General features: G+C 42.1%; 1 protein-coding gene across 1 annotated transcript in view; it reads right to left on the reverse strand.

Moving 5' to 3' along the window:
• AGPS (alkylglycerone phosphate synthase) overlaps positions 1-13,809 on the reverse strand; it is a 58,427-nt gene extending 44,618 nt beyond the window's left edge. The window contains exons 1-2 of the mRNA XM_065638022.1: positions 13,582-13,809; positions 1,824-1,913 (exon numbers count right to left, since the gene is read on the reverse strand). Of these exons, the coding sequence (XP_065494094.1) occupies positions 1,824-1,913; positions 13,582-13,775 (284 nt within the window). The 5' untranslated portion in view covers positions 13,776-13,809. The remainder of the gene's footprint in view (positions 1-1,823; positions 1,914-13,581) is intronic.
• Positions 13,810-17,719: the final 3,910 nt, after the last annotated feature.

The following is a 17,719-nucleotide window of genomic DNA, read 5'->3' on the forward strand; positions in this document are numbered from 1 at the left end:
ACATCAACCAGGCAGGTATACAAACCAAGACAGTTCAACTCTTTGCTGCTCTGTAGAAGCCTGGGGTACCCACACCTTGAGTGCTGCATGCTGGTTTTGTCCCTGTATCTCCAAAAAGACATAGCGGAGCTAGAGAGGGTTCAGAGAATGGCAACTATAAAGACCAAGGGGCCTTACAAACAGAGACTAAAGAGCCCAGGACTCCTCAGCATGGAGAGAAAGGAGAAGAGAGGATATGATTGAGTCTTGTATAAATCGATAAAGCAGTAGACGGGCTGAAAAATTGTCATTAACCTAACCCTGCAACACAGTAAGGGATACTTGGTTTAAAACACAAGTACTCTACACAACAGCAACCTGCTACTTGTGCCAGAGAATGCTATAGAGGAAGACAGACTTGAAACCTATTAGACAAATTTATTGACAGATCTGTAAGTAGATACTAAAAGGACAAGGCATCTACCGTATCTTTGCAGATGCCTATTCTCCTATTTTTCACTTCAAACACTCTCCTTTACTACTGTGACAAAGCATTCCATAGAAACTACATTGGTGTTGCCCAACAGCACATTTCTATTATCATCTATGAGTTAGAGAATGCCAATGGAGGAAAAACGCACCATTCTCTCCATTCTAGAACAGCGACTGGTACTCAGACAGCAGCCTTAATATGCTTCCTCCTGAAAAAAACATAATCCAAGTCCAGCCCTTAAACTTCTCTTTCAAAGTGCACTGCATAAATTTTCTGTGCAGTATAACCTACCCCAGATAAACTAAAAATATCAGATGAAAGAATGAGCAAAGTGACAAGAGTCAGAATCCTAGCAGAAGGAGAGATATCAAGATCTCCCTAAATATTATACAGTGAACTCAAGTGCCCAAGACAAGGCTTTGCATATTAATCTGGGCCTGAAAATGAAGAAATTAAGGATTAAAGTGTTCAACATTAACAGTTAGGTTTTTGAAGCTTTGACTCAAACTAGCTCATGCTAGTTTACACAAACTCTAAGACCAGGAAGGAATTTTTCTTAAGGACAGTATTATTTCAAACTTATTTCTCTTCCCCATCCTTTTTCTTTACTCTTACAAAAAGTGTATTTTTTGAAAAAACAGTGAAGAGACTGCAAGACTACTTCCCACTGAGGCAGAAAAAAAACCAGTAAGATGTCAAGTGACAGGCTTAAATCTCACTGGAAAAAAGTTAAGAGATCCCCAAATAGACTTAATTTTAAAGTCATTTCCTAAAAAAAATATTTCTTGGAAAAGCAAGCTTGCTGTACAGAGAGCTAGTAGGTAATAAATCAGAGGTGTTGCCACTACAGAGCATACAACTGAAGAGCAGTTTTTACTTTTAAGCTCAGAGAATAAAGTATGTCCATGCACAATGGTTAAGAAACCTAAAAACACAAATCGGAAGTTTAATAAAGCACCTTGTTGATGCTCAAGAGATTCTCAAAACTGGCAAAACTGCGCCGGCCTGCTCAATGTTATCTAAAGTTTTAGAACATGGTGCAGATTCTCAGCCCAATTGCTTTCTCCAAGGGAAGTTTAATGAAGAGAGTATATCAAGTTACAGAAAACACTTGCATTAATTTGTCTTTAATACTTTTAATAAACCTTCCAATAAGCCACACAGTCTATTTTAACACATTAGATTACTATGTATAAAATTCAGTAAACCTGTTAAATGCAAACAACTAAACCTATTTTGAGATAAAGCAAGGTTTTTGCCTTCTTTGGGTTAACTGAATAGTGCAGGTTTTAAACTCTTTTAAAAAAAAACAACACTAACACACTTCAGGTATATAAATTTTTCATCTTACCTTTTTCCTGTGAATTCTGCTTGACCCTTCTTATTGAAGACGAATTTGGAGTCATTATATCCCCAGCCATTCCACTTCAGAAGTTCTTGCCTTAAAGGGAGAAAAATGTGAGAATGTTAGCATATTGTGAGCCCAGAATTATCTGCAGTTATATGGCTTTGGAAAAAAAGTCTTATCAGACAGCAATTCAAGAAATCAAGTACATATCAACAGTGCATATCTTAGAGCTAGAAGTCATTCTGCAGCCACGGTCATGGCTCCTTCAGATCACATCCTAAGACTTGAAAGACACAATACTTTAGAAAAACAACCATCTTAAGTCAATGCACACTATATGGTGATATGCTGAAATTAGCAAGACCAATGTTTGAAAGATGATTGTTTTTAAATCTACACATAAATACTAACACACAAATAAGATAAATATTTTCAGAATGAAAGAGACATTTAGCATTTTTTTTCCTCTGTCAAGAGAATAAAAATTTTGTTTGACATCACTACTGTAATCCCACTACATTCTTAATAACGTTCCCTTCATGAAGCACTCACAGAGACACATTTGTATTGAAAATATATTTTGGAAAGTAAAAAACCCCAAGCACTGCAGGAATAACATACCAAATACAACCTGAATGTGCTCTCAAAGCATGCCACCATAAGAATAGGAATACTGAAAAAAACACACACACCACAACCACCAAAATACAACAATAAAATTGAAATACCTTAAGCACAGCCATACCAAAACAGAGGATCTCTTAGTTATGATGAAGTCAAAAATATAGCAGTATAAACATATTTAAGACTCAGAAAGTAATTACACATTAATCTAACTTTGCTTAAAAGTTTGCCATTTATTTACATTAGAAATGAAGTACTAACCCAAAATCTGAATTTTAGTTCCTAAAAAGGCATCTTAAAGAAGTCTGTAAATAGATGATTTACCTCACTCCACTATATCCAGTGAATGTCGCTCTTACCCTTAACTTATCCAGTCAAAGAGTAAGATGATGATCGGGGTGACCGTTTCAAAAAGACCTTGCAATTAAAAGAAAACACTGCCTCAAGTCAGTTATAAATCCAGCGTTACATACAAGATAACTGGGTGATAACTGATTACCAAAGGCTTTCATTATGAAGATAATATTAACATAGGCTGCTAACAGACTGTCAGTGTTGTAATTAAATAGACTTGGCTTAATCAAAATTCTTTTTTTTTCCTTCAAACTGCCTGTACACAAGGTTTTAATCAAATGGGAAAAAACCCACAAACAGACATGTATTTCATTACAATTGTTTGAATCAGACATTTCAACAAGCCTTTGACAAATTTAGCAATTCAAGCACACTTTATAGAGCAGTTTGAGTACTCTAGTAATTACTACAGTTTTGTGAAACAGCCAGCCTACGTTGTTCTTCCACACTGAGGAACACTTTCTAAAATTTCAGCCAAAATTAAACTGTTTGATCAGACAGCTGTCCGGATCCAGAAGCCTCTCTGGCTGCCGCCTCTCTCCATAGACTCAGTCTTCACACATGTAGTGTTCACTCAAAGTGCAAGTATGAACTCCTGCTCAACAGCACAGGAATGCCTTGTGCTATTCCACTGACATGACAGATTATGAAAAAGTGTCCTCAATGCAAGTTACGCACTCTTGCCTATTTTCACATGTATTCCTATATTCTATACATGTATATTTATAAATATTGTATATATTTATAAGAAACTCCACAAAGACACTAAGTCACACACAGTCAAGCTGTTCCTAGCTGAGAACAGGCTGACACAGAACTGGCCAACTCAAGTGACATTTCTTATTTTTTAAACTAAATGTTCCCCTCAAATCCCCATCGTTGTGTCCTCCTCAAGGTAAGACTTCTCCCTCTGCTGACTAAATGTAGTATTTCTATATACCTGACCCCTATAGTTTGTCAAATCCTGTAAAGTAGTCTGAATAGACTCGATATTAATAAGTGATGTTTTTTTCCAATCAGCTTCCCCCCTAGAGAGGCAAGTCCCCTTGCAAGGCAGTGCCACAATGAGCATGCCAAGTGTGACACATGGAACCGGCTCCGGAAACGAGCTGCAAAGCTGGAGACACTCAGACCAAGACACAAAAGACCAGCTCTAAAGGAACCAGTGACATGAGATTAACTGATAAAGCACACCTTTGAAAGTATCATTAGTACTGATGTCAGTACAGATAGATCCTTCCCACAAAATCCAGTGGTGGTACCACTAATTAAGGCACTGAACAAAGGCCCAGATACACAGTCTTTCTCCTAAGCTGACTGCATTCCCAGTGTTTGTCTCTTCTTGTCTGCTTTCCTAGGTTGGTGTTAAACTACCTGCTGATTTCATCAGGCTTTAAAATACAGAAGAGAGGTTAAGAGTTTTAATTCTCCAGGGTTTACTCTCAGATTGAACTATCCCTGAATAAAACAAGTACACAGAGGTTTATTCTGCCAGGCAACATAGCTCTTGTTATTGTTGTGATAATAAATAAAAATCTAATATAACAGTTCACACATCTGTAGAACAGCTGGTTCGAAAACATCTCAGCTACCTCATAACAAAGGAGATTTCCCCCTGTCCTCACATAATGGGCAGTATTATATCTTGTGACAGGTAAACCCCACAACAAAATGTAAACATTTAATTTTTAGATTCAAAACTATACTGAAGAAGTGTGAGGGTTCAGTTTGGAGAGAGAAAGGGCTGGTTTTGTAGCGAGTCATCTTACATCTATTCTTTCTTTTGTTTCACCATACCAGAATTCTGCCAGTTTGAGAACTGCTGTTTGATTTCCTTACTGTACTTCCTAGCACTTCATGCCTACACACTAAGAACAAGTCAGCAGAAATACAGCATGTGGCTCCCTAAAAAAGAACCCAAAAAAGACCAGATTTTGAAAGACTGATTGGTCAGTTCTGATTTGTATAATAATTGACACGGCCTGCAGTGAAGACCAAGTTGTTTAGATCCTCTCAAACACTATCTGAAAGGTTTGCTCTCCTGGAGCAGGAGCTGGCAAACCTCAAGACTCAAGAGAATTACCTTCAGTCCAGAGGAGAGCAGGAGACACCCAGAGGAGATCTGCAAGTTTCCTAGACTACTGAGGCAGTGTCAGAGTCATACTGATATAATTCAAAGACTATAGCGGAACTTTTTGGAAGAGCGTTACACATTAGTTGACATATTTTTCAGAAGATGTGCAAGCAGCTCTGCCAGCCAGAGGCCAGGCAGCACACTCTTCACGTCCAGCTCTGCCTCACTACCCCAGCTGCCTCACACAAGAGAAATACACATCGTGTGCCTGCTCTGCATTTCTTCTTCTTTCAAGCTTACATTTAGAAATGGTATCTGTAATTTGACAGCATAATAAGAAACAGAAGGCAAACATGAAAAACAGTCTTTTTCTAATCATAAGTGTTGTCACAGTATTCCTCCCTTTCCATTTTCACACCGCCCTTTTGCAGTGTTATTTATACAGTCACCATTCCTTAGAAAAAGCCCTTGAGAGCCCAGCGCAGCTCCCTCTGCAATGCCTCGCTGTAGCAGGCAGAGCTGCTGCCAGAGCAGCATTGCATTTTCCTTGGCCCTTTCAGAACGATCCGAGCTGTGACTGAGCAACTGATGGAGCCTTCTACACTTCCCAAGGTTTTAACTCCCAAAATCTCAGTGTTAAACTCATATTCCAGGAGAGTATAAAGATCAGGAAGAATCGCTGAGCTTCTGCAGATCTAAGCACATATTAAAAGCTCCCTCCACATATGAGTACGCAATGTATCCGATCCTGGCTCTGAAACCAAGGGACTCAAACTACATATTGATCTGCAACTTAATATGTACCACCATCATACCTACCCCGACTTTTACAAATTATGTATTCTATAACACTTCATTATTTTCTACCATCTGAAACAAAACTTCCCTTGCTGTAAGTTTCTATCCTCATTCCTCAGAACTTCAAGAATATGATTGCTAAATGGTAAAACGACAAAAATAACCTGTATACCGCATATAATATCTGAATACCTGAGTGGTACCCAAATATCTCAAAACATGTTAAAAAGTTTCATGCCTCATCCTGAAAAAAAGATGCTCCATTTGGTCTAGTCAACTGACATGTTCATGCTACACATGTTCTACATGTAGCAAGACAATTTACACACATCTCTATTTTTCTTACCAATCCCCTCGCCAGGTGTGTGTATATATACATACATATAGCAAAAACAGACTCATCAACACTTATTATTCTTGCTTTAAACACAACGTTACTCAGCTCTGTATTGTACCTGAACTGCTTCACTTAAAGACAACACCTTTCCTATTCATTGGCTTCAACAAAATATCAAGCCCACTAACTCTACTTTCATCTTTGGCAGAAATATGGCATATTTTAGCCAGAAGTAGTGTGAATTGACCATTTTTTTTCTTGCCTTCTAACTTAGAAGTCATAAATTCACTACTGAAATGTATGAAACACTACAAAGCAAAGCTTAAATTTTTTGAATATATATTTTTATATATACGCACACAAAATTTTATTGCTTTGACGCAATAAGGATTTTTACTGCAAAATATTTGTTCAACACGTCAAGCATGTTCTCCTTTTATCTAGAAAACTGGCTGTGTAATCATTGAGGAGACAGTGGTCAGGATGCCGTTCAGGTCACAGCACTATATGATGCCCCTGAAGGGCCACGGAGGTGCCCACAAACTGGGCAGAAGCTCACGAGGTGGCAGCATGCCCAGCTTGGGGGGTGGGGGGTGGTCTCACACCCCCCAGCTGAACTAATGCTCCCAAGGCATCCAGACACCCAGCTGGGCAGGCAGAGGCCTTCGGATCTGCGCTATTTCAACAAAACTCTACCTGCCAGCACCCTCCGAATCTCATGCTTCAGTGAGCAGCACAGTGATGATTGGCTGAAAAAGTTCTGTCTCTCCCTAGAAAACTGAAGAACAAGGACAGGGTCTCCCACAGGTATCCAGGCTCAGCATCTGAAGTTCAACCCACATGAAGATTATACCATGGATAACACTTTTCAGTAGTTTCAAATTCATACCACAAGTGTGTATCAAACATCTACACACACCATACATACAGCTGCCAGTCAAAAAAAGTTTTATACTGCAAAACAAAAAGTATCACCAACAGTTAAATCCTTTTATTTTCCAAGGTCTAAAGCATGTTGATATTATAACACCAGAAGTAAACACAAAGCTTCTTCATTTATGATGAAGTTATGAGATTATGCTGAATGAAATATCAGAACCAAGTAATGAATGAACTCTAAACACTAGCACAAAGAATAGAATTGCTTCATTACACAAACATACCATCTAAGCATATAAATATCAACCAACTTCCCCCTTCTCCAAAATAATCTGAATATCTGGTGCTTCGTACACAAAACTGACATAGGCGAATTTACTCAAAGCACAAATGACAGTTTCATGTATTCAGAGAAGATGAAAATGCAGTTCAACCCAGAGGGAATCAATGTGAGTCAGGTGGAGCAAAGCCAACACGCTCATCGATTTCCTCACAACCACCTGCATCTTCAATCACCAGCTGATGCTCAGCATTGAAACAACATATACATAAAATACTCACAGACATTCCTGTTCCACAATCCAAGAACCAGCACATTCATGGAAATTAAAGTAGCAGTTTTAAGGGCTACCACATGGGCTAAAGCATCACTATTTGCCTAATGTAACAATGCAAAAAAGCCTTGCAGGTTGTAAAGTTTTTACAAAACTCAGCACATGGGTGCAGTACGACTGAGGCAGTATTACGGTGCTAAGGCATTACAACAAGACACTACTCAAACAGTAACTCCTCACCGCCCACCTCAGCTGGATTTTTGGTTACTAACTCAGAGCACCAGCAGGAAATTCAGAACCTTTTCTGCAGGTGATACCAGAAGGTCACTCCCCTCTCATCTGGAGCAGCCTCCTCTGCTTGAGTTTAGAGTCGCACTTCTCAACCAAGTAAGCACGCCATGCCAGAGTGTTTTTGAAGCCAGTAGTAGATTAGTATCAGGTGCCTGGAAAGTAGGAAACAGAATGTAGCCCAAGGAACCACCTCAAGAGCTGCTTTGTGAAAGCATCATTTATCTGGATAAGAACACTGTGCTGCAGGCAGGAAGTATCTGCTGTGTTTGCCATTCTTATAATTCTTCCCTCCAGCAGACAAATATAATCTCAAGTCTAAAGTCACATAACATCTGTTTTATAACCTTAGACACATACAGGTTCTGTAGCCCACACCTTCAGCTAAGCCCCTGCAGCTGCACATACACCTGATTCAGTTGCTATTCTGTTTGCTGAATATCTGATATGGCAACACAAACCTGGGCTCATGTTTACAGTTTACGTCTACAGCGAGCAGCAATTGCAGGCCCAAGATTTTAGACATAAGACTTCAAGTGTTTAGATACTCAAAAGCATAGTGTGCCCTTTGTTACATAGCACGCTAAAAAAAAAATACATCAGGTAACTGCTGAAGAAAAGTTTTTGGGCTATATCAAACCTGAAGACTTGCACACAACAGCTCCATTTTGGATATAACAACACTACAGAGGCATTATGCTTGTCCATCACATTCAGCCTACAATTGATTTTTAATACTTCATATTATTTGCTCTCTACTAAGAGGTATAGTAACATTTAAGGAAAGTCTAGTGGGCTGCAACCTGTTACACTACAGATGTTCTTACTTTACTCCAGCTCAAAGTAGCTTCTAGAAAGTCCAAGTAATTAGTCTATTGCATCAATAGTTTATATATTCATTTTCTTGCACATAAAAGTCCAGATCTCAAGAAGTCAATCTACAAAATTCAGCCAGTTTTTGCCATAAGCTGCTCCTTGCTTTCATATAATAATCCATAATGTACTTTACATATTAAACATATTTCACACTGTCTTGCATCTAGGATTTTTCCTAATAAAATTTAACCAATTAACATATCCAGTTTAGTTTACTTGGTATCAAATAATCTAACAATACATATTCTTCCACTTAAATTCTTACATTTCACTTCCCTGACATGCAACTGTTTGGAGCGAGATAACAGATAGGAATTGCTGTTGCATATGAAGTCACATTTGCCTTCAGATTATGACACCTCCTTTTATCAGGCTAATGTTTCCATATGAGAATCTTCTTTCTTTATCTGTTCCTCCACTTCAAGCATTAGCCTTGATTAGTAATTAAGTGCTTTGATACAATCGCAAAGCCTCCTGTGAACTGCCACACCTTCCTCAATGCAACAGGCTCTTACTCTTCTGATTTGCTCAGACTCTCCAGTGGCACCAGCCCTTCCTTTCTTTGCCCCAAGCTTCCATCACCTTAAGCTCCGAAATCAGCTATACTAGGATTCAGCTTAGTGCCAACTGTTGCTTTAAACACAGTTGTCTAAAGAGTTAAGTGTTTATCATAAAATACTGTTCTGAGTATTGGTGGGAAGATACAAAGCCTCTTTGATATTACCTGTTAAATTCAAGTAGTATCAACTCTTTAGGGAGTTAATTCACGTTGCTGCTTAAAGTCCTAATTGTTACCAGCAACCACAGCAAGAACTGCAAGAGTCAGTATGAAGTTAAGGAGATGTTAACACATCACTCTGAGCAACCTGGGTGTGAACTTGACACAAAGCAGGCAGCTGGCTATACACTCATACCCTGGAGAACAGTGTGCCCATAGTAATTAAAAGACCCACAAGCCTCCCTTCATCCCGCAGGAAAGAAGCTTCACCACAAAAAAAAAAAAGAAATCCTGTGCTGCTTTCTCTTGCTCCATGACAGAAAAATTTTTTAAGCCTACAAGCTACTGAGTCAACATTTACACTCAATCAATATTCCCTTTTAAAAAGGACCAAACTGTTAATGGTTCAATTTGAATAAGTTATAATACACACTATTATGGCAAGATTAACATCAGTGCACACTCCACCTCAGAGGCACTCTCACTTCCCAGCAGACAGAACAGTTACTCTGGTACAACTGTGTCCTGGGGACTTGTAGAATCCTACTGTTTTCAAAGCAGTAAAAGTAGAACACTTCATGTGCTTCATCCTCAAAATACCTGCACCTAAGTTTTTAACTCAAATCTCACCACCAAACTGGGCTTACTAATAACCAGTCAACAGCATAACCTAAAAGTTCAGAAAAAGTAATTTCAAGGAGGAGCTCTCTTCCTCCTCATCTTTTAGTAAGTTTTTCAGCACGCCTGTCATCCTGTTAAGGCTTCAACACACATTGTACAACTATGATCCCCATCTTCCACTGCAACACTGCATTAAAATACAAAATTCAAGCCAGGAATGTCACCAAGAAATAACATCACTCTTACAGTACCTGAGATTTCCCTCAACAGGATACTCAGATAAGTACAGAGTTGCTTGTCTTTTTATAGGACTTTTCCCATCTCCATAATACTCATTTTAAAAAAGTAGGAAGCATATTACAGTCTTCAAACACATCAATTTCCAATTACATCATTTAGCCTTCAGAGGCATTTTTATTTGGAAACAGGAACAGTTAGATAAGCACCCACAGACTCTGAGTCAATACCACATACTCTCCTTCCTCCCCTCACTGGTGATGAATGTCTGGATAAGATCCTTAACAGTTTGGTCTTTGAACTATCAAGCAAGCCATATTTCTGCAGGTCACTCTCTAGTGACTATTGGATAAACAGCAGAAAAAAAAAATCTGTGATCAAAGACATACATCTAAAGTACTACAAATGTGTTTTGGTTTGGGGTTTTTTTGCCATAAGAAGTCTACTTTGCAGAAGAAATGCAACATCAGGAGAGCTCACCTAAATCTGACACAATAGCATCTGCAGCTTTGACACCATTCCAAGCACTACAGGAAAGATGCAACAGGCATGATGAATGAAAATTTTGCTTAAAGTAGTTTTGGTTGCAGCTTCGCCAGGAAAAATTAACCTAACAGTTCAAAAGAGGCAGAAAATCGGAATCATCATACAGAAGGCTGCAAGAAAAAAGAATCTTGGTTTGGATTGTCAATGTTGCTGATCAAAAGCCATACAGTAGCACTGTACCCATCAATAGGCCAGTTATTTTTCTACCAGATTTTTCAATGAGCCTTCTAGGTCTCATAAATAGATCAAGCAGCTCCAGATTAACTGAAAGTCACTTGAGCAGGACTCAGGAGTTCATCACTTGCTGCAATGCAAATCAGCACAGGCAGAAGAATTGTCTTCCTCCTCCATGACTCACTTCAAGACTTGGGTATTATCCTCAAACACAAACTCTACCTAGATCCTCATATCCAAGCTATTTTTCAGTATCAGCGCTTTCACATGCAACATCGCAAACATGTTTCAAGTACATCTCAGATGATCAGAGGGAACCTTAAGACAGAGATACAGCTTCCTTAATTTTTTTTTGTTCCTACACGAACAAAATGGGTGGGCTCTATGTACATCAAGACAGTTGTACCTACAGTGTGCATCAAGCTTTCCAGCAGCTCCCTTACACTCCCACAGCCAAGTATCGAGAAGTTTTACCATTTTGACCATAAACTCTTCAAAACAACAAAATTTTTATTCTTAATCCAGAACAAGTTATTTAGAGCAAAAATAGAAATCCATTCTGGTCCTATGATCCTGTAGCAAACCCCAGTGTGCTGGTTTGACTGAAAATGAGTTAATTTTCTTCATGCAGTTAGAAACCTTTCTCCGCCATAGCTAGCACACTCATTATTTGGACTTAGTTTGAGAACAAGAGATAACACTCCAGCACAGAGTTAACGTTTTTAATTGCTCTGATCTGAGAGCCAAGGCCATTCTGAGTGCTCTGCTCACAGGTGTGAGGCAGCAAGGAAGGGGGGCATGGATGGGGCAGAGCTTGACTGACATCCAGACTGATCAATAAGAGTACTCCATCCCATTAGCATCATGCTAATTATTTAAGAAGAGTCAGGACCTTCCGGGTGGCTCTTCTGCTCTCTCTCTGGGGCGCAGGTGGGGAAGTTTCAGTCGGGACATTTAGTTCGGCCTTTTGCCATTTTGCAGAGGCCTCTGGGCTTTTCTGTGTTTTTCCTCTCTTTTGGATCAGCTGTTCAGGACTGGGGTATCACTTCCTGGGACTATTTTGTTCTTTTATTAATCTGTGTTTATCTACATCCAAGTTCCTCCCTTCCCTTTTGATTCTCTCCCTGATTTGGGAGGCAAGGTGGAGGGGGTGAGTGAGCAGCTATCGTGGTTGTATTGCTAGCTCAGGTTAAACCATGACAGAGAGCAATGTCAATAACTTGTAAAAGTACAGGTGTCAAGTTCACCAGGCCTGCGTTTCCATAGAGAAAGAAGTTATCCCTCATGTCACGTGCATCTTCACAAAAGCCTGTTTTTCCTGCTCTTCAAAGATGAAATAAGTGGCTGCAGAAATTAAGCAATAACAAATTTGAAATAAATCCCTGAAAGCTAACTAAACTGGTATTTTTTCAGGAACAGTAATTCCTTCATATATTCAAACTGAAGAAAATCTCAATATGGAAGGCAACAACTTTTGAATGACCCATTTGTCTCAGTGAGCAGCACTGTTTGACAGATCTCCTGCAAGAGCATCAAATCCCCCTCAGTGAGAACTAAAGGCTTTCGGAGTTGCTTATGTTTGACTACATGCCCATGACAACCCAGCCCTCCTAAAGCAGGCAAGCTCAGCTTATGGCCTTGGGCCACAAATGGCCTGTTAGAATAATTCCGACAGTCCCTTGCTTTCTTCTTGAAAGAAGTGAGAGCAAACCATGGGCTGGATGGATTTTCCTCAAAGGAACAACAACTCTCTTATCCACCGCCTGCCCTGCCTGCCACTTTACTGCCTCCACACACTAACACGCTAGTCCCTGCACACGGCTCAATGGAGAGCAGCAGGTTGTCTACAACTTAAACCTGGAAATGCTCCTACAGGACATCAAGCCAATGCACATGTACAAAATCCACACTCAAGAAAGGGGAAATCACAAAACAAACACAAGTCCACCCCAGCAGAAAGGCACGCCTCATGACTGTGAAGTTGTATCACGGTCTTATAACTGTGGCATTTAAAATAATCTACTAGAATAAATCCAATAGCCAGTGAAACAATTTTGAACTAGACAACTTGACTACTTGTCTTCCCGTGGTCTCATGAGACCTGAGATTCCTTACTACTATATAAGGTAAGAAAAAGAAAAGGTAGTCGATATGGTTAAAACTATTAACTTCTCTGACACGTGAGTTAGACCCTGACCTACACGTACATTTTCGGCAGCATTCGCATAAGCTGAAGGTTCGACGCGTCTGTGAACAGAGGACTGACAGACACACACAAACTTTGCTTCTGACACGTGCATCCTCCAGGCGTGTCACAAACACTGAACCTCTGCTCCAGCTGTTGAGGTGACTACGAGCGACCTCCCGTTTTAACACAACCCCACTTACCACAGACACAAGCAAGACGCTGAAAACCACCTTCCTCCGGTTTCACCCGGCCCCTACCGCGCTGAACCGCTTCGGCACGGCACCCGCCTTTGGGCTCAACCTCCTCCCGCCCCGCGGGGCCTCCCCGGGCCCCGCCAGCCCCCGCCCGCACCGGGCGGCAGCGACACCGCTCTCCGCAGCACGGGCTGCCCCGCACCGCCGGCCGGCCGCTCCGGGAGCCCGCCCAGCCCGGCACGGCCCCCCCGCCGCGGCCCGGGGCCCGCTGCCCCGCGGGGACCCCCGCCCGCACCCACCGCTTCTTCGGGATGGAGCCGGAAGCCGGCGCGGCGGAGCCGCCCTGCGCCTTGCAGGGGCTCGGGGAGAGCGCTTCCCGCCCCGGGGCCCGCGGCGAGCCCCGCAAGTGCCCGGAGATGATGCGCAGCCGCCGCCGGGCGGAGGACGGGGAGCCGCCGCCGCTTCCCGCTGCCTCCTCCGCCGAGGCCGCCATCGCACTTCCGTGTTGTGCCGCCGATCGCCGCCGGGTGAGAGGTCGGGCGGGCGGATGGCGCCTCCCGGCGCTCCCCTCATGTGGGCCGCCCCGGCGTGCACCGCCTCCCGCCCCGCCCCGGGGCAGCGGCCGGGAGCGCGGCACCGGGAGGGAGCCGGGCAGGGCAGGGTGGCCCGGCCGGTGCGGGACCCGGCCCGCGGGCCGCCCGTCCTCAGCGGCAGCGGCGGCGGGTGGCCGGGGCTGCGAAGCCGAGGCCCGCTCTCCGTGAGCGGTGGCGCCGCCCGCCGGAGCAGCCGCCTGCCTCAGCAGTTCCGTGCTTACGTGACGAAACGAGAGACACAAAAGGGTTTATTGGAGGTTTCTCACGTCTTGTGGTGTAATTATCGCCTCTCTAGATCTCTAAACAGATTTGAGAGAACACAAAGGTGCGTATTCTTTACAGCCGAGGGTTGCCTAAGCTAATGATGAAACGCTAATTAATGGCGTGGGTTACTTAAGACACAGATTGGTGAGGTGACAATCCTACAGGAGTTACAGATTTTGTCATTATTGCTGACAGGGACACAGGGCCCTGGTGAGTGAAGGGCTGCGGATCCAGCTGCCTCTGCCTGAGAGACTTGGCTGCTCATCCCACACCACACGTTGCTGGAAGAGGCTCCAGCGTCCCTGTCACCCGCACAACCCAGCAAACCCACGCCGTGAGGTGACCACCGACTGGTGGGAACGTGTCCCCTTCTGTAGCCAAGAAGCCATCACTGGGTACAGAGCTGTCAATCCTGGCTGTGTCTGAGCCCCGCAGGAACAGCTGTGATTCAGCCTGTAGCATCACTTTGCAGAGGGAGAAGACCTGGGATTTAAGGGGAGACACAGATGTGATGGCAACCCCGGGTGCTGCCTGCTGCTAGGAATTTACCGTCATGCACCAGAGTGCTTTGGTCAGCTTTGAATTTTCACTCACAAAAAGATGGGGAAACTGGAAAGATTTTAAAGGAGAAGAGATGAGGTGTTTGTTTCTTCATCAGAGAATGAAAAAAGGCTGAACAAGCTGAGTCCAGACTGCAGTGAAGTGAAAGGGGGCAGTCAATCTGTCCTTCAAGTCCTGGCTATGCTGGTGAGAAGTAATGAGCTCAAACTGCGAGACAGAACTTCAGTACTAGCATTAGACCACTTTCTAATGACAGTGAAAATGAAAAACTGTTGTAGTGTGCCTAAGCAGAGAATGAAGTCACCTTCATTAGGCAGCGTTAAGAACAGACAACACACATCTATCAGAGATTATATGGTTGTACTCACACTGTTGAAGCCTACTCAGTTGTCACGCAGGACCTACTTTCATGATTAGCTTTTGCAGTTGGATGGCACTGACCAGCTGTTTGTAAGTTTTGAAGTGGAATGCTAATATCTATGCAATTACTAATAAGCACAGGAAAATTCATAAAACTCTTACCCTCTTCAGGGACCTATTTTGCCCATGGTACTTCAACATGATACTTTTCCATTAGGTAAGCAACGAGCAGCAGGTTCTCCAGGGAGCAGTATGTGGTGCGCAAGCAGTGAGACTTCAGTTCAGTTCCCTGCTTCACATGCAATATTTGTTCTTCTTTGAGTCGTAGCTCCCCATATATAAACCAGAGATAACAGTATCTCCCTAGAGAGACTGATTTGAAGACAAATACACTAGGGACAGTGTGACAATCAGGGATCAAGCTCTACAAGACCTATTGGCGAAAAGCAGTACATTAAAGCCACGTAGGTATTATTACTATTTATTTTGCTTTTGCTCTCACCGTTGTTAATTGATTTTATGCCTTTTGTGTACTTTGACTATAAAATAGTCCGTAATTTTCCTGGGGCAGGAATTGCACTAGTTGCAATGGGGTCTCTGCTTTAGGATAGTTTTCTGGTATTATTGCAACATAAACAGCTGTTCCGGCAGTTTGATAGTTTGGTTATGGAGTTAAATTTCCCCCCTGTGAACAATTTGTATACTACTTTCTGGATTAACTCATGCATATCCCCATTTATCTGTGTGCTGCTGTGGGGGCAGTCTGTGGGGAACAAACACAGGTCTCCCGAGTTTCCATTCACATTATTTACGGAAGTTCTGGATATAGCTGGGGGGGACTTTAAGCCACAGTTATCTAAATTTTTCCACATCGCTGAGTGCTGGCAAAGACATACTAGATTCATTGCAGTAGGCTTCAGATTTTCCTAGAATGTTTCTTTGTCTCACAGTCACTTGTAAGGAGCAATAGTAAGTCCGTTGTTCATTTATTTGATTCTAATCATAGAGGTTCCCAGTAAAAAAAAATTCAACTAATATCTGATAAGCAATATTTGTCACACCCTAAGAATGTAATTCTCCAAAAAGTTCCAAATTAATTGGCAAGTGTGTGTGTATCTGGAGATTTAACTGGGGGTGGTAGAAGCGTGGTGGTATGGTTTGGAAACCAGGGAGAGCCCTTGTCTTATGCAGAGCGTAAGAGCTTGGAGCTCTTATTTTGCAGTAGTCCTGTGGGAAGGCTCATAGCGGACATGCTGCTCAGGACAAAGGCTACACTCTTGTGCAACCCATACACAGGCTGTGAAAAGAAAAGACTCCTTGATAAATTTTCTTGCTTTGAATGAAATTCTTCAACCGATTCTTGAAAATCACCCAATGTAGCATGGGAGCCCTTGAGATGTATGTATCAGATGTGGAAAATTAATTGATGGTACACACATCCAGACTTAGAAGCTTCAGCAACTTACAAGTTGCTGAAACAGCAACTTTACACACATCTAGAAGAGGAGGTAGAGTACTATATTCAACTTAAACCATAAAAAGAATTTTGAAAAATTTCCAAGAAGTTTTATTGAAACCTGTGAAAGTTCCTGGCCCCAGCTGAAACTAGCAGGAATTTCCAGTGTTATAGTACATGCCTGTGCTATTCCTTTACTAAGTAGCAGAAAAAGGTTGTGGGACTTTTTATTTATTTTTATTTTTCACTTTTACAGTGGTACAGCTTTGAGTTATGAGATAATTCACCTCACTGCTTCTGACAGCAACATTATCATAGTAGTAGCTAATAAGAAAATGAACCTAAAGAATCCTTTGCTTTCTAGAAAGATGGGAAATTAGAAACTAACTTTTTCAAGAGTCTTCATTTCAAGACACTACTTGCAAGATTAAAACAGAATGAAACGCCTACTTGAATAAGGTGTGTTTTAGATGTTCTTGCTTTCTCCAGTTCAACTATTGTTCAGATGTGATTGACAGTAATATGTAAGAACACCTTTTTAGTTGTACTCCTGTACAAAAGCCACCGCCTACAGAAGAGGTGGGGTTTTGGCTGCCCTAGGTACAGGATGGGTGTGGGACATCCGCAGCTGAGTCATAGGCTCAGAAGAAGTTGATGAGGCAATAAAAGGGGGAAAAGGGCATAAACCCTCTCAATTAGATATTTTTTCACCAGAGGGAAAAAAAAAGACAGAAGCTTATACCCATTCATGAACATGTCATTCAACACCAAGTTATTAATGCTCTGAGAGGAGTTTTGTTGACATATATGAATGGACCGAGAAGTTTTCCTGAAAGGAACACATTTGACTAAGACCTACTTAGGCTTTGTGCCATTTTTGTAGAGTCAGCAAAGACCCTGGGGGAAAGGCACCCCATGCATCCATCCATCCATCCATCCACCCATCCATCCATCCATCCATCCATCTGTCCATTACCAGCTTATGGCAATATGGGACTCAGCTTGCACGCCTCAGTGTCACAGAACAAAAAGGGCTCAGGCCTCAGAGCTTACAGCTAGGGAGAAGCCTCCAGGACCTCAAGCCATTGGCAAGGGTCAGCCTGGATTTGAAAAGGTTACACAAGGGCAGGAGGAGCTGAAACTAAGAAAAAAGTGTTAAAAGCCTGCAGAATATGGGCCATGAATAAAACCTCCTCTCTAGGG

Source organism: Caloenas nicobarica, chromosome 6 (assembly GCF_036013445.1).
Source record: "Caloenas nicobarica isolate bCalNic1 chromosome 6, bCalNic1.hap1, whole genome shotgun sequence".
In the NCBI taxonomy this organism is placed as follows: Eukaryota; Metazoa; Chordata; class Aves; order Columbiformes; family Columbidae; genus Caloenas; species Caloenas nicobarica.